This window comes from Eumetopias jubatus, unplaced genomic scaffold (assembly GCF_037043125.1).
Source record: "Eumetopias jubatus isolate StellerSeaLion01/CBP00866 unplaced genomic scaffold, mEumJub1_p1.0 scaffold_9, whole genome shotgun sequence".
NCBI classification, from domain to species: domain Eukaryota; kingdom Metazoa; phylum Chordata; class Mammalia; order Carnivora; family Otariidae; genus Eumetopias; species Eumetopias jubatus.
Window position 1 is genome coordinate 124,865,164 of NW_028274815.1, and position 25,913 is coordinate 124,891,076.

The 25,913-nt window shown below is 51.6% G+C and overlaps 1 protein-coding gene across 2 annotated transcripts in view; it reads left to right on the forward strand.

Annotated features, from left to right (window-relative positions):
- The window catches only part of GDAP1L1 (ganglioside induced differentiation associated protein 1 like 1), a 53,501-nt gene extending 27,952 nt beyond the window's left edge, over window positions 1-25,549 (forward strand). For both annotated transcript variants that reach the window (XM_028121996.2, XM_028121994.2), the window contains exons 2-6: window positions 7,323-7,515; window positions 8,576-8,749; window positions 13,413-13,510; window positions 14,294-14,408; window positions 24,148-25,549. In XM_028121996.2, coding sequence (XP_027977797.1) covers window positions 7,410-7,515; window positions 8,576-8,749; window positions 13,413-13,510; window positions 14,294-14,408; window positions 24,148-24,491 — 837 coding nt within the window. In that variant the 5' untranslated portion in view covers window positions 7,323-7,409 and the 3' untranslated portion in view covers window positions 24,492-25,549. The remainder of the gene's footprint in view (window positions 1-7,322; window positions 7,516-8,575; window positions 8,750-13,412; window positions 13,511-14,293; window positions 14,409-24,147) is intronic.
- Window positions 25,550-25,913: the final 364 nt, after the last annotated feature.

Consider the following 25,913-nt stretch of genomic DNA (forward strand, 5'->3'; position numbering starts at 1 on the left):
TGAGTTTGAGTCTTGGTCCAGGCTCAGTTCATCATCTGGGAAATGAGATGATGGTGATGATGATGATGATAACAACAACAATGATAATAGTAATAGTTACTTCTTCTAATTCCCACCCCTTCTCAGAGCTGCTGAGAGGGTTGTTGAAGAGGCGGTATAACTTAGTGTTCTAGATGGCACTACCCAAACTTGAGCATACATTAGAATCACTGCATGATCCTGGTTAAAACACAGACTGCGGGTCCCACCCCAGATATTCTAGAACCATGGTGGGTTCTAGAGGCAGTGTAGCCTGGTGGGAAGGTCATGGGCTCTGCAGTCAGATGGTCTTGGGTTCCATTTTCATCTTAAGTGCTTACTGGCTGCGTGACCTTGGACAAGTCACTTCTCTGTGCCTCAACATCCTCATGTAGCAAAAGGGACTTTTGCATCCAACCCTGCAGAATTCCTGGGGGATTAAGAGGACATACGTTAAGTGTCTGGCACATAATAGGAATTAAGCAGGTAAGTTTCCTTCTTTTCAGTCCTGAAGAGACTGGGTCCCACCCCAGATATTCTGATTCAGCAGGTCTGGAGTAGGGCTCAAGAGGCTGCATTTCCAACTAGCTGCCAGTGATGCTGATAAAGCTGGCCCACTGATCCTCTTTTGAGTAGCTCCAGTTTAGAGTATAGACTCTGAGCCCAGGCAGTCCCCAGTGGAAGAGCCATCTTCCCCAGTAATTCACTATAAAGCTTTGGACAGGTTGCCTTTCCTCTCCAAAGCCTCGGTTTTATAATCTGTAAAATGGAGTTAATGGCAGTACCTTTCTCAGAGGGTTATTTTGAGGGTAAAATGAGGTGACACACAAAACGTGCTGGTAGCAGTGCCTGGCAAAGGGTCAAGACTCTGATAATTATAGGTGTTATGATATCACTAAAGTGCTAGGGGAAGGAGGAGTTGGGTTAGCCAGGGCACTCTGGAACTCACCCATAAATTCTACACATGCATGCTGAGCACCTACTGCATGCCAGGCTCTATGCAAGTTGCTGGCAGTTTGGAGATGAATTAGACTGACTTCCAGATTTCAGAATACCTTCCCACCCAGCACCTTAGGAGCCAGGCCTCAGTGGCTGGCACTGGACAGGGAGCAGAGGGATGGTACCTCCCATCACCATTCCCCAAGGGAGCTTCTTGCTCTTCCCTTTGCCACCATGGAATATATCCTATTCAGTCTGCACTTAAGGCTGAGATGGCCCCTTATTCAGGGATGGGACTACCCACTGCAACCCCATTTGTGACCAGGCCAGCCTGGGTATCTTCCTGCCTCCCCTTCCAGGACCTTCCCCTTGCCTGGGGGACCATGGTGGGTTCTAGAGGCAGTGTAGCCTGGTGGGAAGGTCATGGGCTCTGCAGTCAGATGGTCTTGGGTTCCATTTTCATCTTAAGTGCTTACTGGCTGCGTGACCTTGGACAAGTCACTTCTCTGTGCCTCAACATCCTCATGTAGCAAAAGGGACTTTTGCATCCAACCCTGCAGAATTCCTGGGGGATTAAGAGGACATACGTTAAGTGTCTGGCACATAATAGGAATTAAGCAGGTAAGTTTCCTTCTTTTCAGTCCTGAAGAGCCCTGCCTGCATTCAGGGAGCAGTTCCCCTTGGTAGAGCATCTAGAAGCCTGTCTTTAATGGTACATGAATAGCAGAAAATAGCCTACCCCCAAGAGTGGTGGTGGTGGCTTCATGGGACATCTGGGGACAGTCCCAGAGCCAGAGGGCAGCAGGACAGTGAGGGGGTCCAGAACCCAGACTCTGGGGCCAGACTGCCCAGAGTTCAATTTTAACTCTGCCACTGACCAGCTAGATAATTCTGGGCAGGTTGCTTAGCCTCTCATGCCTCAGGCATCACATCTGTAAATTGAGAATAATAATAGCACATCCAGGATAGGGCCATTGTGAGGATTCAGCAAATGTGTCCATTAAATCACCTGGAGCAGCACCTGGCTCATAGAAAGTGCCCAGTAAGCAAACTTACATTTGCCAGACAGGAGATCAAAGCCTGATTGGGCCACCTCCCACAGTGTCACTTCGTGCATGTGTCTTCACGTCTGCAAGTCTCCGCTTCCTCCTCTGTGCTGAAGGAACGGTACCTACCTCAGAGGGTTGTGAGGATTGGATGATATCATGCATGGCCACAAACTTAGCACAATGCCTTAAAGATTGCACACTAACAGTGAACTTTTGGGCACCATCATAAGTGATCACCTGGGGCCACAGGGTTCAGAGGAGGTTCTAAATACAAAGTGTAGATGTTAGCTTGTTTCTGAGGCTGTTCCTGCCCTCCAGCCTCCTTCTCCTTGGCTGGGGGGTGGGGGTGGGCAAAGGGGTGAGACTGGGAGGGGCAAACCTGCAGACATTCTGATTGCTGGTATTCCCACTCATTAGCTTGTGACCTCATGTATGTCCTGACCCTTTTTGGTCCTCAGCTTTTCAACATGAAAATGGACTAGATGTGTGATACAACCTGCATCCCTCCCTCCCTAGGCAGGAAGAACAGCCCTGTCTCTGTGTGTCCCCAGCCCTTTGAGCATCCTTCCGTCCTCGCACCAGCCAGTTTTTTAAAAAACCAAAATTGCTATTTACTAGCTCTGTGACTTTGGGCAACTTAGTGCTGTCTCTGTGCCTGTTTCCTCTTTTGTAAAAGGAGCACAATACTAGTACCTACCTAATTAGGTTTTTGTAACACATGTAAATGTCTTAGAGCAGGTGTCTAGTACAGAGAAAGTGCCAAATGAGAGTTAGCTGTTGTTCTTGTTATTTCTACCAAGGTGAGTCTCTGAGAGCCATCCTTGGCTTCCTGCAACAAGCCTGTTCAAAGTTCCCTGATCCCATCTTCTCAGGGTCTGCCCTTGTCTTAGAAGTACCTGTGGGGAGAACCTGGCCCAACCTTCTGCCCCCAGCAGTAAGAGGCCCAGACCTGGGTCCTGTCAGAAGACAGTCCTGACACCCAAGACTGAGCAGGTCTTCCAGAGGCCCCTCTCAGACATGGCAGGAGGAAGCAAGAGGTGGAGCGTGATCCCTACCTCCCACCCTGGCCTTGCCTTTCAAGCTCTTGGGTCCTGGCCCCCAGCCCTGTCCATGTTGCACTTGACACTTTACCCCACCCCCACCCCCAGAAACTCACAGGTGACAACTGCAGATCTCACCACTCTTCTCAGAAGCCTGCAGTGGTTGGGGCGCCTGGGTGGCTCAGTTGGTTAAGCATTTGCCTTTGGCTCAGGTCATGATCCCCCACATCAGGCTCCCTGCTCAGCAGGGAGCCTGCTTCTTCCTCTGCCTGCTGCCTCACCTCCTGCTCGCGTTCACTCTCCCTCTCTCTCGCAAAAATAAATAAAATCTAAAAAAAAAAAAAAAAAAGAAGAAGCCTGCAGTGGCTCACCGGGTCCTTCCGGGAAAGAGCCAGAATCCTCATAATGGCCTTAGGCTCTGCTGCAGGATCCTAAGCGTGATTAGGTCATGGACCCCTCATCAACGGGGGGAACCCTGTGGATCTTTCTCACAATAATGCTTTTCATGGATAAAATAAAATACACTGCATTACTAAAAGGAAAGCCAATCGAAGTACAGCTAATGTCATACTTTTAAAACAAATTCATTATATAATAACACATGTTTCTATATTAACCCGTTATACAGCCTGACCCTGTGGCAGAACCGATCCCTGTAATGTCAAAGTCCTGCTGAGTGTACTGTAGCAGTGTGGAGTGATGAAAGTGATTCCCTGTGGCGACAATATTTCAGGCATTGCTAACACTACCATGCTTTGTCGCCTACACTACTCATAATTGCAGAAAATGCTGTCAGTATGAGATTACTGAAAATCAACATATAATTTTCCCATCCTAGTTTAAAGAGCCCCTGGATTGATTCATGGACCCCTGAACCTGGGAGTCTCCATTACAAGGCCCTGTACAGGACCTGCCCTCATCTCTCTCCCTGTCTGCTCACCCCCCCCGCCCCAGCCACACTGACCTCCTCATTGTGTTTCAATACACCAGACACCGTACGGGGCTCTAGTGCTGGCCAGTCCCTCTGCCTGGAACTCTTTTCCTTTGATCCCTGTGTGGGCCACTCCCTCACCTTGATTAATTAAAAAAAAGTATTTGAGAGAAATACGCTGAGGTTCAGAGACTCTTAAATGTCTTTTACAAAGTCACACAGCAACTAAAGGGTTGGGCAGAGATGCCAAGCCAGCACCTTGCCGTTGCCTCATAAACTAGGGCCTGGGTGAGGAGGGACAGTGCCCAACTATGACAAGAAGCACCAGTGAGCTAATTCCATGCACCTGCGGGGAGGAGTCTGCCCCAGGGGTGCTTGATGGCTGGCCACACTGCGTGATGACCACCTAAGTCTGGTCCAGTCTCTGGGATTCAGAGTGGCAGATGGCCTTGTGACTGCATGCCCTTCCCCCGGGCCTGGCTTCCTCCCGCCCTCCCCTCCCCTGCAGGATGGCACCTGGCTCTGGCCTGCAGCTCAGCTAAAGGAGAAAGTCTCCTTGGCCGCCTGCCGGCGGGACCCCGAGGCAGCTCCAAGCAAAACTCTTACATCCCTAAAGAAAGTCCCCTCCCCAGGCACCAGCCCCACCTGGCGCCCTCACTGGAGTCCCAGAGCAGGACCTGGGAGTGGTCCTTGGGGGCAGGTGCCCTGCCAGGAGGCAAGGCCAAATGTCTGGACCTGCCAACGGCAGAGGCCTGGTTTGATTTCCGTTTCCATCCATTCAGTGGTCCCAGCTTGGCCTGGGGAGGCTGGATGGCTGGGCGGAGCCAGATCGCCCAGGTGGAGGATGCCAGGATGAGCAGGAGGAAGGGAGTGGGCAGTTCGGCTCCAGCCAAACTCCAGCCTTGACTGCTCTGGGGCTTCTCCAGGGCATTGGCACCACCCAGGAGTTCAGATATACACATGTACATACTCTCCTGCTCATGCACACTCACCTGTACATACACATAAGGACACACACATGTGCCTATGCACACTCATATCCACACTAATGTACATGCACTCACACAATACTTTAATACAGTTGCTCAGACACTCATCCATACATACCCACACTCATGCACACACACACACACACACACACACACACACGCTCATTTACGCAGTTGCCACTCAGGTTCAGGCTCATGCACTCACATACTCACATCCCCAGACCAAACAGATGCCACCCCCGGTGCTCACTCTCTGGCACAGTTCCTCCCCCTCTCTTAGACAGAATCAGCAGTTCCCTCCTACTGTCTCTGGTGTGGTCTGAATGTAGTGCGGCAGCACTGCAGGGCGCACCTTGAACACGGAGTCCAGCCCTCGTTCTACTAATGATTAAAAGGAGGCTCAGGGGCCGTGATAGCTCTAAGGTCACATAACATTGCTGTGGCAGAGGGTGAGGACCTCCCAGCCCCGTCTGCATGGCCTGCTTTTGGCTAATGGAGCAAATGAATCTGTGAATGAGGGTTGGGGGTTCAAGGGCTCATTGCCTCTCCCTCCCCACAAGGAAAGGGGTGTTCATGTTAGCTGTGAGGATGGGGCATGAAGTACTGCTCTAGGACATCAGCCACGGGTGTGAGGTAGTGTGTGTGTGTGTGTGTGTGTGTGTGTGTGTGTGTGTGTGTGTGTGTGAGATTGTGATGGTAGAACCCATGTATTAACCTCCTGGGCTGGGACTTTATCCACGTCATCCCATCCCAACCTCATGCCATGCTTGAAAGAGTGGATTACATTCCTCATTTCATAGAACCTAAGATCAGAGAAGTCAAGTGACTTGTCCAAGGTCACAAAGCAAATAAGAAGCAGAGCCAGGCTTCAAGTCTAGATGATCTCATACAAGTGGCTAAGACACGTTATGCCTACGGTGTGCCAGGCACTGTTCGCAGGAACTAAAGTATCTCATCCCCACAACAGCCCTCTGTGGGAGTTGCTGGTGGGACTCTCATTGGACAGGTGAGGAAACTGAGGCACACAGATGTAAAGCCAAGTCACCCAGCAAGTAGGTGCTAGAGCTGGGATTTGAACTGACAGCCTGGCCTCCAGTCCAAGGTCTGACCATGATACCATGCTGCCCCTCTGAGTGCTTAACTCCTGGCACTTGGGAGGGAGGCTGGGGACGCCCAGTCCCAGGAGCTACCGGGCGTGTGGGGACATTGATGCTCCAGGAGAACCACTTTTGCTGGCCTCAGGGGTGCCCTCCCTTTCCCCTGAACTGGAGCCATTAGTGGGAAGGAGTGGAGTCATTTGCCATCTTTTTGCTGGGAGACCTTGGACAAGTCATCTTCTTTTTGAGTCTCCATCCACAGGCAGGGGGCAGTTGGACGAAGTGATCTCTTGTTGTCTTCCAGCTCAGAAATGTTGGGCTGTGTCAGGAGCAGGCCCCAGCTTCAACGCTCTCCATTAGCTTCTACCAGCTCAAATATTTGTCTGGGACCCCTTAGAGACATAGGGAAAAACTAAGGAGGGACAGGCCCAGGAGTCTCTGAAGGTGCCCGCAGGGCAGAGAATACTGGGCTGGGAGTCAGGACCCATTGCTTCCAGTTTCAGGTCTGCTGCTACCTTGGCTGTGTGACTTTGGGTAAGTTACTTGCCCTCTCTGGCCTTTAGTTTTCTCATCATCAAGAAAAACAGAGGGGATAGTTCTCCATCTACCCTCTTCTGGGAGGCTATTGTGAATATTCAACAACCAGATGGGAAGGTGTGTGGGGCAATAAAAGACTCGTCTGATGTTGGCAAATTATTTTGTACCTTGTTTTGTTTCCCAAATAATTTGAGAAATTTAGCTATTGATTATGTTGATAAGAATTTCTCTGAATTTCCTGGCCAGATGTACCCCTGGAGGCCAGGCTGAGCATCTAATCCTGATAATGAAATCATGAACTGAGTGCCCTCCATGTACCAGACACTGGGGTGATACTATTAATACTTCCATTTTGCAAATAAGGAAACTAAGGCTCAGAAAGTTTAAGGAATCTGCCCAAACACACACAGCAGAGCCAGGAATCCTATCCCAGATATGTCCAGCTGTGAAACCCAGTCCCATCACCACCAGGGAGCACTGCTGCTTTGCCCCAGAGTAGGGCTGTGTTCCTCCCGCCAAGAGGCTCCAGGGTCCTGGGAGATTCCACCTACCATCCCTGCCAGGAGTCCAAGAATGAGCTGGAAGCAACCATGCACCTCCTGTGTGTGACCTCTGACCCCCCTCCCTCATGGCCCGCCCCCCCCCGGGCAGAGTATCTACCGCACCCCCCCCCCCGCCCCCGCATCTGCCCGCCTTCCCTGCTCTGACCCTGGCGCCTGCAGGTGCGGCTCGTGATTGCAGAGAAGGGCCTGGTGTGTGAGGAGCGGGACGTGAGCCTGCCGCAGAGCGAGCACAAGGAGCCCTGGTTCATGCGGCTCAACCTGGGGGAGGAGGTGCCCGTCATCATCCACCGGGACAATATCATCAGTGACTACGACCAGATCATTGACTACGTGGAGCGAACCTTTACAGGAGGTATGGTTGCCATACCCACCAGGGGCTCAGCCACAGACCCAAGGGACTCCATGGGCTCAGAGAGGTTCCCAGAACCTTGGGGAGCCTGAGGAGGCCCAATGGGGCTGTGGACATGACCCAGCCTTCCCTGAAAGGAACGATGGGGCTGCAAACAGGGCTTAGATGCCCCCAGGAATCACAGAGCTACAGGCATGGCCACGATCCTTGGGATGCCACAAATCCTCTCCTCAATACTCCAGGGAAAGGGCTAGCTGGCCCAGACACACCCCTGGGAGCACTGGGGCTACAGCCTACTTCCCCAGGAGCTCTGGAGTCAGAGGTATGGTCACAGGTCCTCAGAGCCCCCAGGCGGGAGCAGGACACAGGCCCTCCTAGTCACCACACACGGGGCCCGGATCTTCCAACAATGCCAGGCCATGGGCAGGGCCCAGCCCCCTGAATCCCTATAAGCACAGTCAGGGCCATGGGCCCCCCGGGCACCCCATAGTCATGGGCCCAGGTACCCTAAAACATTGCAGATGTGAGCAGGACCCCGACACCGCAGAACCCTATAGGGCCCCATGTCTCCTTCCCTCCCTCCGGCCTTCTTCAGGTTCAAAAGCCCACTGCCTATGGCAGATGCTGCAAACCCAGCTGAGAGGGGGTCAGGGTCCAGACATGTACTGTGTAGAAAGAATATGAATGAGTTGCCAACAATTAAAAATCAAAGAAAATTCAGTTTTAAGCATCCAGATTTCTGGCTTCTCTTGAAAGCCTGGCAACACTGGGCCTAGACCCCCATCGGGCAACAAGCCTGGAGTGGTGAGGAGCTGCCCCCTAGCAGACAGGTTGGCAGGACTCCAGGGAGATGAGGTAGACCAGTAAGATCCCCTGTCAGCCTGGTGGAGACTTTATCTCAAGAGCCTGGGGAAAGGGGCGGTCCCTGTGGGCCTCCATATTTCAGGGTTCCAGGATGCTGGGATCGAGGGATGGGGTACCAGAGCCTGGCCTGTCCAAATCAGGGGGGTAGGTGGCCAGGGCGGGACCCCCCCCCCAGCCCAGCCCCCGCTGTGCCCCGCAGAGCACGTGGTGGCCCTGATGCCTGAGGCGGGCAGCCCTCAGCACGCAAGGGTGCTGCAGTACCGGGAGCTGCTGGGCGCGCTGCCCATGGACGCCTACACGCACGGCTGCATCCTGCACCCTGAGCTCACCACTGACTCCATGATCCCCAAGTACGCCACGGCCGAGATCCGCAGTGAGTGCCCCAGGTTACCCCCATTTGCCCACTTTTTCCCTTTCCATAGGAGTCTCCTTCTCCATCTCTTCCTCCCACTGTGTGTCTCTTATTCCTTCTTCCTCGTATCCCTCCTGGTCTCCCTCATCCCCCTCTGCCTCTCGCTCTACCCCTTTGTCTCTGTCTCTGTTAATGTCTCTGGCCCTCCCTCTGGGAGCCTCTGGCTCGATCCTCACCCCCGCCTCTCCCCCGACTCCCACTTGCTTCCTCTCCACCACTCTCCCTGTCCTTCCATCTCATTCATTCTGTTCACACTGAAATGTGTCTCCCTCTCTGGCTGTCTCATTCCCCTCTCCTGCCCTTCCCCATGTCCTGCCATCCCATACAGAGGCTCTCCTTGTCTTGTCCATAGGAAGCTGGGGCACCATCATGGTGGAGGACATGGTCAGGGCCCAGGGAGGCCAGGACTGTGGTTGGTGATCCAGGGCACTGAGTGACATCAGGGTTGGTGCCACCAAGGAAAGCTGCCCAGATATGCAAGGCCCCCTGTGGGGTGTCCTGTCCTAACTGCTAGCCTGGATGTGCCCATAGCCTGGTTCATCCTTTAGTTTCCAACACCCAGTAAATGGGGGTTGGATTAAATCAGATTATCCATCAATAGCTGTTTACAGACTTTGATCCAGGCTCTGTGCAGGCACCATGGGGTCCTTTAGATAGATGAAGTGTGATGATTCTAAGTAGATACTAGGTGCTTAGTAAATGGTCACTTCCTCCCTCTTGAGGGAGTGAGCTGATGTTTAAAAGTGGGAAGGGGCAGGTTGTGGAACTTGGTCTCGTCCCTTTAGAGTACCCTCGAACAAGACTTGGAATTTATCAGTATCATTCTATCTGCATTCAGTCAACAACACTGAGGAGGTCTCCTATGGCCCAGGCCCTGGGCAGGGGGCTGGGGACAGATGGGGACAGACATAGCTTCTACCATCCCAGGGTCACAGTTCCATCACAGGGAAGCAGAACGACAAGTGACCAGGTAATTGCAGTGCAGGACTAAATACGTTTGAACAGCCTCTCAGGAGGGCAGCCTGGCACTCTAGATCAAACACAGAAAGACCCACCCCTTGGAGATGATCCCGCAGTTACACCTGGATGTGTGCACCAAGAACCATGCACAAAAATAATTCACTGCAGCATAGGTGGTAATAGCAAGAAGCTGGGAACAACCCAGCTGTGCATGAGTTGGGAACTGGGTAAATAAATTTTAGTCTTCCCCTACACTAGGACACTTCTAGTCTTCCCATATGATGGAACACTGCACAGCTATTAAACAAAAAAAATAAACATACGACACTGGGTGTTACATGCAACTGATGAATCACTGAATTCTACCACTGAAACTAATAATACATTATATGTTAACTAACTTGAATTTAAATAAAATCTAAAAAAAATAAGCATATGGGATGCTCTCTAAGATATATTAGTCAGTAGGAATGAAGGGCAAAAAAAATGCAACTAGCTGCTATCATTAATATATTTAAAGGGGGGTTAAATGGACTCATAGGTGCTTGCAAACACAGAGGATTTCTGGAGGGATACACGAGAAGCTGTTTGCTTTTGGGGAGCAGAACTAAGAGACCACAGATTGAGAGGAGAGGGATTTACTTGTCACTGTACATTCTTTTAATATTGTTTGAATTTTTAAACACGTATGTATGTATGTATGTATAACCTGTTCAAACACTGATTTAAAAAAATGTTACCCTAGAACCAATGAATGTTACAATAAGAGAAGGTGCCCATCCCAGCCTTGGGGGCACGGAGGGCTTCTGAAATGCAGCAACACCCAAGGAGGACCAGGAGGTAGAAGGGGAAGGAGAGAGAGAATCCCTTCAGCTTCAGGGGTAGGAGAGGGTGTGGTGTGTTTGGGGAACTGAAGGAAGTTCAGTGTGGATGAAGTGTAGCCCAAGGGAGGTATGAGTGGCTGGTGGTGTGAGTCTGGGGAGTAGGTCTGACAGAAATGGAATCTTGTCCAAAGAGCAGTGGAGAAACTAGGGATGGAAAGTGAACATGGCTGATGTGCATTATACAGAGCTCCCTCCACCAAGAGAAGAATGGGTGGAGCAGTTAGGAGTTCCTGCTGTCATCTAGGTGAGCAGTGATGGGGGCCTGGACTGGGTGGAGGCAGTCCCTAACCGCTTCTAGGGGCTGGAGGCCCCTCCTCATTCTGCCATGAGCCATCTGAAAGAGTCTAGAAGGCAGCGAGGGGTCCAGAGAAGGCCCAGCCTGCTCCTCATTGGAGGAGAGAGATCTCAGGGCTCCAGCCCCACTGGGGAAGGAGGGAGGTCTCACAGGATGCAGAAGTGATCCTGCAGTGATCCCTCCAATCAGCCTAAGGTCTTTCCTGGGCTTGGTTTGCCCTCTTGGAGTCTAAGGAGAGCCACATGTGCAGCCCTGGGTGACTGGCAAGAGAGAAAATGCTATACTTGACCTTCACATTCATAAAATATCAATGAGACTTAATATAGCCCTAAAGCTGAAAGGTCTGGGAGTATGTTTACTGGTTTTTTTAATCAGGCCAGGAGATGGGGTGGTAGATGGTGAGACATCAGAAGGCAGAAGCTGAACATCTGTGGTCATTCATTCACTCATTCTATTCATTCACTTACTCATTCTATTCATTCATTCATTCAACTCTCACTAAGCTCTCGTTCTGTGCCAGGCCTGTACGGGGTTTTAAGGAAACAGAGACAAATCTGACATAGCCACTGGTCTCCAGAAACTCAAATTCTAGTGGGAGACATATACATCCAGACATAAATACATCAAAATCTCCATGTATAGCAGTACAGGTGGTGCACTGCACAAGTCCAGGGGTCACTTTTCACATAGACTGTAACCTGAATGGATGTGTGCAATGGCAGCTCTGATTACTGTATTTGCATTTTCTGGCAGAAATCTGTACAATCTACACAGGAGGACAAAAGCCTTGAGTGGTCAGATCTCTTAAAGGATCAGGACAGGCTTCATGGAGGAGGTGATCTTGAACTGGATCTAGAAGGGGATTTTCAGGAATACAGGAGAAAAGTATTCCAGGAGGTAGAAATAGTGTGAGCAGAGGCCCAGAGGTTCGAGATCGTCTGGCACATTCAGGGAATGCCAAGCATTTGGAGTGGCGAAATGTTACCACCTGGGGACAGGGACAGGTGGGGTAACTCAGTGAAAGATGGAGTTGGTAAGAAGAGAGGATCCTGCTGGGTTTTTTTAAGGCGAGTTGAAGAGCTTGGACGTTATCTCAGGGCAGTGAGGAGCCAGGGATGGGTTTTAAGCAGGGAGTGGCGTGGTCAAGTATGTGTTTGAGGAAGACCTCTTTGGTGTGAATGGGGAGAAGGGCACAGAAGGAGAGAGTGCCGGTGCCTAGGGCTGGGTCAGAATCATCCAGAGAGAGATCAATAAGGGGGTCTGAACTAAGGGAGGCAGAGGATTAAAAAGGAGAAGTTAAGTATGAGAAAGAATAAGAAGGAGGAATCAACAGGACCTGGGACTGATTTGGTGCAGGGAGGAGGTGAAGGAGGAATTGAGGGCACCCCCTCAGGCATCTGGCTTGGCTCAGTGTGGGGGAGGGGTGCTGCAGTTAGGGGAGAATGCAGGCGAGGAGCAGGTGGAGCAGGGACGATGATGGGGTCAGGTGGGCCAGGATGAATTCAAGGAGCCTAAGGGATCTCTAAGTGGAGCTGGGACACAAGAGAAAGGGCAGGGCATGATTGACCCACCACATCCCAGACTTAACTGGCCAAGAATTCTGGAGAAATCCCATCTCAGTCTTGGAACAGACCCCAGGATCTTATCCTGCATGATACTTTCGCCTCCTCTTATAACTCCCACAGTTTACAGTTAGACTCTCAAAGTTGAACTATAGGACACTTCTCTCTCATTAAGAATAATTCTCAAGGTGCTACCTTGAGTTCCATCATTTACCCACTGTTCCATCACCCTTCCCTTTTTAGCATCTTTAAAAGGCCAGTTTTCCCAGGAAATATGGGGTTAGCTAAATCTTCAGGAAAATTGCCTCACCAGAATGGGAAGTTTCAAGACAGCAAAAGTCTCTTATGGTTTTTCTTGCATTAAGCAAGTTTTTCCTTGTGAGCTACAGTGAGTGAGCACTAGACTAAGAATCAGATGGACCCAGGCTTGAAACCTGCTTATCATTTACTAGTGTGGGATATTACTTAGCCTCTCTGAACCTGTTTCCTTACCACAGGAAAGGGTGGGGGGAGACATGCACTGAAGTATGACTTTGTCCAGGTTTATAACCTCTCCATTTCTGGCAAATTCCTCATCCCCGAGTAGTTTCCTCCTCAGTGAGGTTTCTTGATGCCTTGTGGCCTGGGCAGGTGGCCCTTTGTGTCTCACAGCATTCTGGGGGTTCACTCTTCATTACAGATTGATCGTGCTGTAAAAGAGCTTTCTTTATGTGTCTGTTTCTCCCACTAGCCTGAGCCTAGGGCAGGATGGTATGTCATCCATCCCTATGTTGCAGCCTGTTGTGCCTACTAGGTGTTGGCTGTTGATATTATTACTTCCCAGATCAATGTTTGAGTGGGACCTTACCTGCAAACTTGTGGAAGAAGGGGTGTGAGTGGCTCTGGGTATCAGAAAGATGGGGCCTTCCTTATTCTCTCCCCAGGACATTTAGCCAACGCCACCACAGACCTCATGAAATTGGACCATGAAGAGGAGCCCCAGCTCTCTGAGCCCTACCTTTCCAAACAGAAGAAGCTCATGGTGAGTGATTCCAGGCCTGCTCAGTTCCCTTCCCCACCATGAAACAGATCAAATGGAAGAAGCTCATTCTAAATAGAGGATCCGCTGATGACATAAAATGGCTTGCTTTTCCAATCCTGACTCCTCTGTCACGTACTGGCTCTTTGACCTTAGGCAGGGCACTGTCCCACTGGAGCCTTGGTCTCCTGACATCTTAGGATGTGTCCCTAAGAGCAGAGCATTGGACAGAGGTTCTTGGGTAAGAGTGGCATTGAAGGAGTGTTCTGAGGAGAACCCAGTAAGGGTGGGAGGGTAGAAAGGAAGAAGAAGCCAAGTTCACCTGATCCCACAGAGAGCTGTGCAGCACAAGTGTCACCACAAAGTCAACCCTCATGGAGGCAAGGGACAAGATTTGTATACCCCTGTGTCAGTCAGTCATTGGCTACAGATTGCCTGGCGGGGGCATGAGGGATGGGAGACAGCCTCCCGAGTATTTCCAGGCAGCTCTTGTTGGCTGAGAGTAACTCTGGAGAAAGGGCAACAATGAGCTGCTATCAACCGATCCTCATAGAAGCTGGCGTATGGAAGAGCCGGGTCTGGCCAGGACAGCCAAGCTCCCAGGAGTGTGTGAGCCCCAGATGAGGGTGCTTTGTTTGTAACAGTGAGGCACCCTCTACGCTGAGGGGAATATTTGGAGGCTGGGTTTGCTGAAGGGGGTTTGGGTCAAGTTCCTTCCAGCCTTGGTTATCCAGGCTTGATGGAAGCCAAGTCAACTCCTCTGGCTCCTGCCTGTCCTGTCCCCAGGCCAAGATCCTGGAGCACGATGATGTGAGCTACCTGAAGAAGATCCTTGGGGAGCTGGCCATGGTGCTGGACCAGATAGAGGCGGAGCTGGAGAAGAGGAAGCTGGAAAACGAGGGTGGGTGCCAGCTCTGGGGTAGGTGGGTGCTGGAGCCCATCCAGTCTACCTGCCCTTGCCCACTTCCAGCCCCTTTATCCCAAAGATCTCAGAGGACCTCCCACGTGGTTAGAGTCATGGGCCATGGAAGCAGACAGACTAGGTATAAGTCCTAGATTGACCACTTACTAGTTAAGTGACCATGGATCAGGTACTTCACCTCCTTGGACCTCATTTTCTCATCTGCAAAATAAGGATAATAATAAGACCTACTCCAGAAAGGTGTTGAGACGTTGCATGAAATAGTACATGTAGGTATTGGGGCAGCGCTTAGCACACAGTAGATGTTTAACTGAGGTTGGTGAAGATGATGACAGTGGTGGTGGTGGTGACCAGGACCCACCACATCATCTCACCTTTCCCCTGCTCAAGGATGTAGTATGGCTCTTTCTGACCTTGACTCTTTCTGTCCTTGAGTGGCACTCTGACCTTGAGTATGCCGGCTTCATTCCCATCTCCGTCTCTACACCTTTGCTCCTGCAGGTCTTCTAGCTGGGAGTATCCTCTCCACGCCACTCTGCTCCTTTTTCCTTCTATGTGCTGTCTTTGCCACCACCCATCTTCGAGTTTGATTCTGGACCTCCTCATCTTGCTCTGTTTTAGGTGGTCGGTTAGTCTTATCTCCTCAGTTATGCTACTTTACAGAGCCTACATGACAGGCACTGCTACACTCACAGCCTCACACACACGCACCCCAGCTGTATGGGAAAGATGGGTTTAGGAGCCCCTGGCTGGTTCAGTTGGTAGAGCATGCAAGTCTTGACCTTGGGGTTGTGAGTTCAAGCCCCACACTGGGATGTAGAGATTACTTAAAATAAAATCTTAAAAAAATAAAAATATGGGTTTAGAGTCAGACAAGGGTTTGAGTTAGAGTTCCAGCTTTGCTGTCTATACTATATGACTTGGATAAGTTGCTTCCCCTATTGGAGCCTCAGTTTCTTCATCTGTAGAATGGGATGGTGATAATACAACTTGATGCCATCTTGTTGGACTCTTATAAAATGTAAAAGCACTCTGTCCACTGCCTGGAACATGCTAGTTTAAACATATGACAGCCAAAGTCATGCACATTCTCTTTTTAAGAAAACTGAGGCTCAGAGAGATACAGGGACTTGCTGAAGGTCGTGCAGCTCATAAATGGCATGGTTAGGTCAAGAACATGTGGTTAGGGCAAGAACATAGGTTTCCTCCTGACAGGGGCAGTGATCTTCCAGCATCTCACAACTGAGGCAAGCCTGAGGTACGCATAGATACCTAAAGTCCTGAATAGGACATTGTCATGAGTTCTAAAGCCAGGCCCTAAATCCTCTGTAGACAAAAGCATGGCAAGGCTGAGTAATAAAAATAGTATGCACCTCAAGCAGGAACTTTCTCCTTTCTGTCAGAGAAGGTGCTTAGGGGAGCCATTGCCGAAGAGTGCTCAGAGGCCAGAAGGCATGATGTTTCCAAGATTGCCTCTGGGGTCAGAGTCCCAGCTCTGCTGTTCTCTCATCAGTTGACCTTCATTATCAGGCACACCTTACATATTTATGGATTAATTTGCTCATCTGCCCTAACAAAATACTGCAGACTGGATATATTAACCCATAGAGATTTATTTTCTCCCAGCTCTGGAGTCTGGAGTCTAAGATCAAGGTGTTGGCAGGTGTGGTTCTTCCAAGATCGCTCTTGGGCTCACATTCTTGCTGGGTCTTCATACAGGCTTTGCTCCGAGGGCATGCCTCTGGTGTCTGTGTGGCAAAATGTCCCCTCCTTATAAGGACACCAGTCAGAGTGGTTAGGGCCCACCCTGATGGCCTCATTTTAACTTACTTACCTCTTTAAAGGCCCTTTGTCCAAATACAGTCACATTCTGAGATACTGGGGATTAGGGCTTCAACATACGAATTTTGGAAGGATGCAATTCAGCCCATACAACGTATCTTTAACAACACTTCCTGTGGGCCAGGCACTGTGCTAGGTGTTTCACATAGTTCAACCCATTTAATGCCCCTAACAACTCTAGGACATAAGTAATATGAGTGACTCTGTTTAACAGATGAGGAAACTAAGGCACAGAGAGCTTCAGTAACCTTCCCAAGGTCACACAGATAGAAATGGTGGAGCTTAGATTCAAACCCTGGCTCCCAGAGTCTTGAGTTTTAAGCGCGGGCTCTGCTGCTTCTTCTGTTCTGTAAAGGGGTGATAAAATGAAAGCCTACTTCACAGGGCTGTTGTGAGGCTCAGTGAGAAAGTGTGTGTAAGGGAATAAGCACATGGCCTGGCACACGGTATGGAAATGTCCCCACAAATATTAGCGGCTGATACGATCAAGGGAGGCACAGAGTGTGACCTAGATGGAAGGCAGAGTTGACGGTCCTGGAGAACAGCTGTGGATGCTCATTCCTCATGTGATTCTAGATTGGGAGCCTCCTGACCTCAGTCTCTGTTTTGGTCCTGAGCTCTTCCAAGGGGAGGGAGCATTGTACTGCCCCATGGCAAGATGACTGGGGTTGTTCCAGATGGAGATGGTGGGCAGTACTTGTGTCCCTCCATGGCTGGGGGAGGTAGTAGAGGTCTGGGGAGGTGGCTGAGCCCCCATGGTCTCATTCACCCACTGGGGCACCTCCAAACTTCCCTGGGGGTAATGCTTATACCCTCCACTTCTCCCTTTCTGAGGCAGAGCCCAGGGTTGGGAAGTGTTATAATGTCACAGTTAGGACCCCTAGCATGGAGCCAGATGACACTGATGTGGATTCTTGATCAGCCACCTCCTAGTTCTGTGACCTTGTAGAATTCACTTCACTTCTGTGAGCTCTTCTACAAAATGTGGATAATAATAGAATCTAATCCCCAGTATCTCGGAATGTGACTATATTTGGAGAAAGGGCCTTTAAAGAGGTAAGTAAGGGTTGTGAGGGTTCATAAAGATAATGGGTGTTGATCACTCTCCACAGTACCTGGCTAAAGGTAGAATGTTCTAGAAATAGCAGTTTCAAAATTAATTACTATTACCATTCTTCTTCATTCATTTATTGAAATATTTCTTGGACACCGACTGTGTGCCAGGTCCTGAGGATAAAATTGCAAGTAAAAACAAGACGTTGTTCTTGCTCTCATGTAGTTTATAGTCTTGCAGAGAAGAAAGACATTAGTCAAATAATCCCATCAGTAAAAACAGAATTATAAACAGTGCTAAGTGTTAAGACTGATAGTAAAAAGAGTCAGGCAAATTTGATAAAGCTTCTCTGAAGAGGTGACGTTTCAAATGAGACCTGAGAGATATAGAAGGGCCAGCCTAGTGCAGAACCGGGAGAGGTGTGTCCTAGACTGAGGGGACACCATGATGAGGGGAGAGCTGGCAACTCTCCAGGAACTGGCTACTGTGTGGTGAGTCCTGGGAAGAGTGGCATAAGTGAGGTTGGACAGAGCCAGAGAGATGCAAGATCATAGACCTGTATTTAGAATTTAGAATAGAACCATATTTATATTTTACTTATAGTGAAAGTTTAGTCTATATTTAGAGTTTAGATTTTGTACTATGTACAATCCATCCGATGGGAAATCCTTGGAGGGCTTTGAGAAGGGGATTGTATCAGTTAGCTTTTGCTGCATAACGAATAAACTCTAAATCTGAGTCACTTAAAAGAACCTTTTATTTGTTCATGATTTGTGGTTTGGCAGTTTGGGCTGGGCTCAGCTGGGGTGCTTATCTCTGCCCCACATGCTGGTGGCGGCATCACTCATGTATTTATAGTCAGCTGGCAGTCAGTGACCTCCCTGGCATGTCTAGCGGCTGGCTGGCTGTCAGCTGGGCCAATGGGCCACATGTTGCTCATCATCCAACAGGCTAACCCGTACTCATCCATATGGTGGTGGTTGCAGGGTTTCTGAGAGCAGCAAGGAGCAAAGCCTCAGCATGCAAACACTTTTCAAGCTTCTGTTTGTGTGGAATTTACTAGAATCCCATTAGCTAAAGCAAGTCTGGATTAAAGAGGTGAAGATTCACCTCCTGTTGGCAGAAGCAGCAAGGCCACATGCATACAGGAATAGCAGGAATGGGTGGTCATTTTCACAGTCCACCCAGGGTGAGGCATTCCAATTTTAAGAGCACTCAGGTTACTGTGAGAATGGATTTCAAGGGAGACAGAGTGGAGGCTGTCAGGCAGCCCAGGAGGGATGGCATTGGCTTGGACCGAGGAGGTGGCAGGGGAGATGGGGAGGCATGTATGGACTTGAGAGGCATTTTGGAGACAGAATGGATTGGAAATTGCTGAGTGGTTGTATAAGGAGGGGAGAGTAAGGGAATGGAATCCAAGATGACTACTGGGTTTTGGTCTGAGCTACCGAATGGTGCCATTTCCTGATATGGACAAGGGGGGCCGAATGTTCGATCTGGGACACAGTGTGTTCAAGAGGCCTTTCAGACACCCAAGAGGGGGGTGTCAAACAAGCCATTAGGTATTCTAGTCTGCCTTGTAAAGGAGAGGTCAGAATTTGGAGAGAGATCTGTGAGTCTCCATCATATATGTGGTATTTAAAGCCATAGAACTGGGTGATTCATCTAGGGAGAGAGTGGAGGGAGACAAAACAGAGTCAAGGGCTGATGTGTCCTTTTGCTGCACAGCAAACCGCCCATGAATTAGGGGCTGAAGCAGCAACAAAAACCACATTTATTACATCACACATTTTCTGCGGCTCACGACTTTTGGAGCAGGGTGGCTGGGTGGTTCTAATTTAGGGCTGCATGTTGCAGGTTGCGCTCAAGCTGTTGGCTGGGGCTGCAGTCGTTTGAGCTGGAGAATCCACAGCCGAGATGGCTCGTTCTCGTGGTTCGTAACTACAGGTCTCCGTTCCCTGCTGGCTGTTGGCGGGAGGGAGGCCCCGGTTCCTCACTGCCCGCGCTTCTCAATGGGGCTGCTCCAGGGTCCTCACAACATGGCTGCCGGCTGAGCGCAGAGAGAGAGAGGCGGCCACAGGGCCTTTTATGACCTGTTGGAAGTCACTGTCACTTCCGCCACATTCTATTCATTGGAAGCAAGTGACAAAATACAGTCCATATTCAAGGGGAGGGAGATTGGGCTCCATCAGAAAAGTACTGAGTGGCTCCTGAGTGCATTTTAAAACTGCCACCCTTGCCCTGAGGTCCCCCCACGTCGGGGGAGGGGCATAGGAGCCAACAGAGCCTGCAGAGAGAGTCGCCAGTGAGGCCAGAGGACCCTTGTGTCAATGGGACCCAGAAAGGATTGTGTTTTAAGGAGAGAACCATGTCCAGTGCTGCTGGGAGTCTGCATGAAGCAAGGATAGGGAAGCGTCCCCTGGATTTTGTCTTGCGGCTGCTGGTGGTGACCTTGCCAAGGGCAGTCTCACTGGAATGTGGGGGTGGGTGGCTGAAGAGCGAATGTGAGGCGAGGGATGAAGACAGCAGGTGTAGGCCCCTCCTTTGAGACGTTTAGCTGTGGAAGGAAGTAGAGAGATGGACGGAGCCTGAGGAAGGATGTGGGGCGAAGAGAGGAGATACAAGAGTGTGTTTTCAGGCAGGTAGGAAGACCCCGGGGGGAAGGAGAAATCGGTGCTGTAGGACGGATGGCGTCCTGCAGGCCGGGGCCGTGTGGGAAACAGGACACCTTCACGTGGGGTCAGTTGAAGAGGACTTCATCAAGGGACTGTTTACAAATATGTGGGATGGATGCAGGGAGAGCACAAGGAAAAATGGGGTGCCCTGGCCCTGAGGTCGTGAGGGGTGGGAGTAGTTGCCGGAACCTGGACAAAGAGGCTGTGTGGAGAGGGGGACCACCCGACAGGCAACAGGCGCTATGCCTTTCTGTCTGTGGATGCAGCCAGCCCACGGCGACCCGCAGAGGGGACACTGAGGGAAGCAAGACTCCCACCTCTCTTTCTCTCTCTCTCTCTCTCTCGCCCACCCTCCCACCTCCTGCCTCTGCTCCCCAGCGGCTGGACCCGACTAGAGCCCGAGGGCTGGGATCCCCCCTGGGGTATGCGTCTGGTCATCCTCCTGGGGCGCAGGGCAGCGTGGAGAAGGGAGGAGAGCGGATCTGGAAGGCGAAGGGAAGACGTGCAGCCTCGGACGGTGCAGAGAGCCACAGGGGGCCTGGCCTTGAGAGGGGGTGGCTCGCACCCTTCACTGCGTCAGCGGGGTGGCCGAAGGCAGGGTGCATGTGCCTGGCTTTGTAGGGTCCGTGGTCGGAGTGAAGGCTCCTGTTTTCTGAATGCAGCATGCATTCCCTGAGTGAGGACTAGGGACCGGTGTGAGGAGACGTGAAAGCTGTGCGGCTATGTCTGCAGGGCGTGCAGAAGCCAGCCTAGTCCAGAACGCGTAGAGGCCCAGGCGTGGCCGAGTGCCCTCTTGGGCTCTGTGCTCATGAATTTGAAGCCTGGCTGGTCAGTGTGTCTCCAGCACACTCAGCTGGCAGACTCAGGGAAGGTACAAGATAGGGTTTGTCCCGGGCTGGGGGCCTTTTGAAGGGCACGCACAGCTGGAGGAGAGGGGCAAACGGAAGGACGACCCGCCAGGTAGCTGCACATGTCCGCATATGTGGTGGTCGTGGCTCTCAGCATCAGCCCACAGACTGAAACACAGGCGTGGACACACTCAGACAATGACACGCGCATCCATGTTTGGGAACGTCTGTCTGCAGGCAAACAGCCCAACGGACGTGGGCATACACTGCGCTTACACATCTGGGGGTCCCACACCACATGGATGCAGGTGCCCACACGTATAAACACAGTCGCTGCATGGACTTGAGCAGGTGCACACAGGGGCGAACAGACACACCACACGTGCTACGGACACAGATCTGCGTACAGACCCGATGGAGAACGCACCTGTTGAAAGGGCCCGAGGGTGTGTGCAGATGCGTGCCGACGTGCGTGCCCATCTGCACATGGGAGGGGGCAGTGTTCTGTAGTGGCTACAAGCACAGACTCTGGAACCACACGGCCTGGGTTCAAATCCAGACTCTGCTCTTCCACGTCCTAGCTGCGTGGCTTTGGCCAAGTTACTTAACCTCTCTGTGCCTCAGTGTCCTCGTGTAAAGTGGGGGTAATAATAGCACCTACCAGACAGCACTGTTGTGAGGAGCAGGGAGATGACGCCGCACGCTCTGGTGCGTCTCCCACTTCGCAGACTGTTCCTTCCCCCGCACCTTTGCTGGTTTCCCCTTTTCCCTTACCTAAACCTTGAGTGCCCAGGGCTCAGTCCTTGGTCCTGCTCTCAAATCTGCCTGTCTCCTCCAGTCCGTCGCTGGGGACTGCGGGGGGGGGGGGCGGATCCTGCCTCCTTTCACTGCCCCTCACCCCCATCCTGATCTCACCTCGCTCCGTACCTGGCAGTAACTGCTTCGTCCACCAGTCAGAGCGCTCCGGTGCCTGCACCGTCGGCTTCCTTGCCCTCCTCTGGCTTTATTGTACTTTGCAAAACCTCAAATGGTTACACCCAACTCTCTCCCTCGTCAGCGCCTGCGCCTGTGAACCCAAGCATGGCTGGAGAAGCACTCGTGCCGCCTGGTCTCACTTTGAATCCATGACCACGAGCCTTAGCTGGCTCTCCAGCTGCCCTAGGCCTCCCTCTGTCCCCTCTCCAGGTGACTGCTTAATCCCTTCTGCTTCCTCCTCAGCCTTCCACCTGCTGCCTCCAGCCCTCCCCTCACTCACTGGGGAAACCGGAGGGCTCGGACCCCACAGCGCCTCCCCCACCAGTGGCAGTGCCGGCACACGCCCTGTTTTATCAGCTCTAAGAGACACTGTTGTTACAGCACAGCTTAGCATCTCCGAAATTGGAATGTTTCTCACAATCAAAGTTGAACTGGCACCACTTGTTCTCTCCGGGGTGGCTGTCTTCCACTCCCCGGCAACTTAGATTGGATGAGCTACAGCACCACGCACTCCCTCGAATTACCGACAGTGAGCTGTCCTTGAACGAGCAACCTCTCCCCTTATGTACTAGATGTCCATCCGCTCAAGCACTCCACTGTCCTCGGTAGCATCATTTCCCCCTCTCTGCTAGCTCATCCCCATCAACATGCTGGGTGCTCCCTCCCCGCTTGCAAAGACACTCTTGACCTGTCTCGCATTATTGGTGTGTCCTTGCCATCACAGCAAAACTCCTTGACAGAGTGATCCTTGCTCACAGTCTGCAGTTCCTCCCCTCCCTTTCTCTCTTGGACTCCCTCCAACCAGGCTTTCAGCGTCAGCATCCAATCCGACTGCTCTTGTCAAGGCCACTGGTCACCAAATGCCACCACAGTTCTCAGTCTCCTACCAGACCTCTCTGCAGCATTCAAACACCTCCCTTCTTCTCCCCGGGACACTTTCATCTCTCACCTCACAGGTGCTCCTTCTCATGCTCCTCTGCTGGTTTCTCCTTGCTGCCCAACATCTGAATCTCGAAGCCCCAAAGCTCAGTCCTTGGCCCTATTCTCAGATCTGTCTACGCTCACTCGCTTGCTAATATCCTCCCATCCCCATGTTGATGATGCACACTTGAACTAGGTACGTGTACCTCTGACTGCTGATTTATCATCTCCCCTTGGATATCTAATAGGCATCTTGAAAGTTATGTGTCAAGAACAAACTTTGGATTAGAGCCTTCATCACACTTTACCTCCTCGTCCTGTGAAGGCATGAGCCTCTGTGTCTTATCATGCGTCGTGTCATCTCGGGTCTTCATGCCCAGCACATACTACTAGATAAACATGTGTTGGGTGAATGAATAAATGAATAAACAAGAAGCCACAGAGTGAGAGGGATGGAGGGGCTCAGGCTTTGATGGCGGAGGGCATCAGATTCAGGACATTTCTGAGTTGAAAGGAACACCTGCTCAAAGATGCAGAAGCAAGCTTTCCAGGACAGCAGACCTCGCAGGAAGCAGAGGGGAGAGCATTCCAGGCATGAGGCCTGGCAGGGGCAAAAGCCCAGAGATGGACGTGGAGCTCCTTTGGTTTCCTACATCACGTCTTGGCTCAAAACCCTGCAATTCTCCCCACTAACCATGTTCATGTCCAGACTCCTTTGTGGGGCTTCTAAGCTTTTCCCCTAATTTATCTCCACCTATTTGCCGAATCTTGACTTCTCACAAATCACTCCCTGTTCACTGGGCGCCCCAGGCAAGCCATGCCCATTTCCAGTCCCTCTGGCTGCTGTGTTGAGAACAGACTCGGGAAGTCAAGGGCAGAGGCAGGGAGATCTATCAGGTTGGAGAGGATGGTTGTTTGGACCGGGCTGGTAACCACAGAGGCAACCTCACGCTCTGGATGCATTTGGAAGAGACGCTGATGGGAATTGCTGACACACTATACATGAGGGATGGAAGGGAGGGGACTCGACGTGGCATGGGGGCATGGGGCTTTGGCCCAAGCGACTGAAAGGGTGGGCACACGGTCACTGACATGGGGATGAGTGTGGTGGGGTTGGGGGTGACAATCAGGAATTCGGTTTTGGACATACCGGGTCTGAAGGGCATGGTGGATATCCAGGTGGAGCCTGTCAAACGGGCAGTTAGACACAGGAGTCTAGAGTTTAGACACATGTATTTGCACCTTAAGAGTCAGTTGATTTAAAGAAAAAACACTAACAGCGGTAGTGTAAGCCTTGGACAAAAGTGATGAAAGCTGTAGGGAGCGGGCGGGTGGGCAGGGGCCAGCGGGTCAGTGGCAGAGAAGGGAGCCCCCCGCCCCATCTCCTCTCCCTTCCACTCCAGGGCAAAAGTGTGAACCATGGCTCTGCGGCTGTGCCTTCACCCTCGCCGACGTTCTCCTGGGAGCTACCCTGCACCGCCTCAAGTTCCTGGGACTGTCCAAGAAGTACTGGGAAGACGGCAGCCGGCCCAACCTGCAGTCCTTCTTTGAGAGGGTCCAGAAGCGCTTGGCCTTCCGGAAGGTCCTCGGCGACATCCACACCACTCTGCTGTCGGCTGTCATCCCCAATGCGTTCCGGCTGGTCAAGCGGAAACCCCCATCTTTCTTTGGGGCGTCCTTCCTCATGGGCTCCCTGGGTGGGATGGGCTACTTTGCCTACTGGTACCTCAAGAAAAAATACATCTAGAGCCAGGCCTGGGCTTGGTGCCTGTTGGTGTCTCTGTCCTGTGTGACCCCCAGCAAGCTCTCAGTAACGCACTGTCTCATGAACTTGGACAGCCACTCCCCGCCCTGTTTGGAGTAATTCTATCGTCAATGTGAAAACATTCCATAGTTTAGAGGTAGACGTTGCCAATGCCGTGAGTTGAGGCCACAGCTCTACTAAAGGAGAGAAAGAGTGAGTGTGAGAGGGAGAGAGGGAGAGAGAGAACAGAAACAAAACACGAATACCTTTTCTTTTGATTCAAGGTCTCAAGATGGAACTGGGGGGACTGGTTAGGATCTGAGGTGAGTCCCAGGCTGTTCCGGCCACCAAGGCCCAGATTCCGGGAGGTGCTGGGGGCTCCGAGGGCCTGACCCCTCGCCTCCCCTTCCCTCTTGCCCAGGGAACTCTTCCACAGGACAAAGCCAACATCAACACTGACTCTTCTAAGTGGTGCCTCCGGGTGGGGCTGGAGACGGCAGACCCCGGAGAGGCCTCTGAAGACCCGAAGGGGCTCCACTCTTCTCCTGCACATGGACTGAGACAGCACTGGCTCAAGCCAAGGCAGTGGCAGCCAATCACCAGGTCACGCCTGGGACGACCCCATGAGCACACCCTCTCGTTCCCCCTCCTGATTTGGCCAGTGTGTTTGCTTTGACACTTTACCAGAAGCTCTTGGAGGTAGCATCCATCCATCATCCTCTTCCCATCTGAGGTTGACATTTCCCACCATGGGAGGTGGCCTTTCAGCGAGAGCCATCTTGACCTTCTCTCAGAAGGTCAGTCCTGGCCTGAGTGTAGGGGCGGGTCTGGAGGTGGATGGACTAGGGTCTGTCTCTCTTTGCCTATGCCAAAGGCACCTCCTTTAATGCCCACCTTCCCCATCACTCATGGGGCTCCCCCTGTGCCCCAACATGCCACGTGGAGGAGGGGGGGTGCCTGCATCCCTGCTGCCCTCCCTGGTCATGTCTCACTTTCCTGTGCCTTTTGCATGTTGGGAGAGGGTCTGGGTGTCACTGCCGCTCATGCTTAGAAACCACTGAAAGCCCCCAATAAAGCATTCAGGAGGAGCAGTTGCTTTTCATTTCTAAACCTGTGTTGTCCATCCATCTCTCATTTCCAGAGTCTGGGGCCGGAGATGCAGAGACACGAGGTTCAGACTCAGTGCTTTGCAAGAGCAAACAAGAGTTGAGTCCAGGGCTTAGGTTGCTGGTTGTGGGGATGGCTTCTGGATGGATTGTGCAATGCTCTGACCTTGGCCTAAACCCACCTCACTTGGATACAGGGCTTCCCAGGTTATAAAGCATGCTCACAAGCATCTGCTCATATTAACCTGGATGTGGTCCTTCGGGGTACACCCAAGGCACATGCCCCGCAGTCCCCCAGAGGGAAAAATGGGCTAAGATG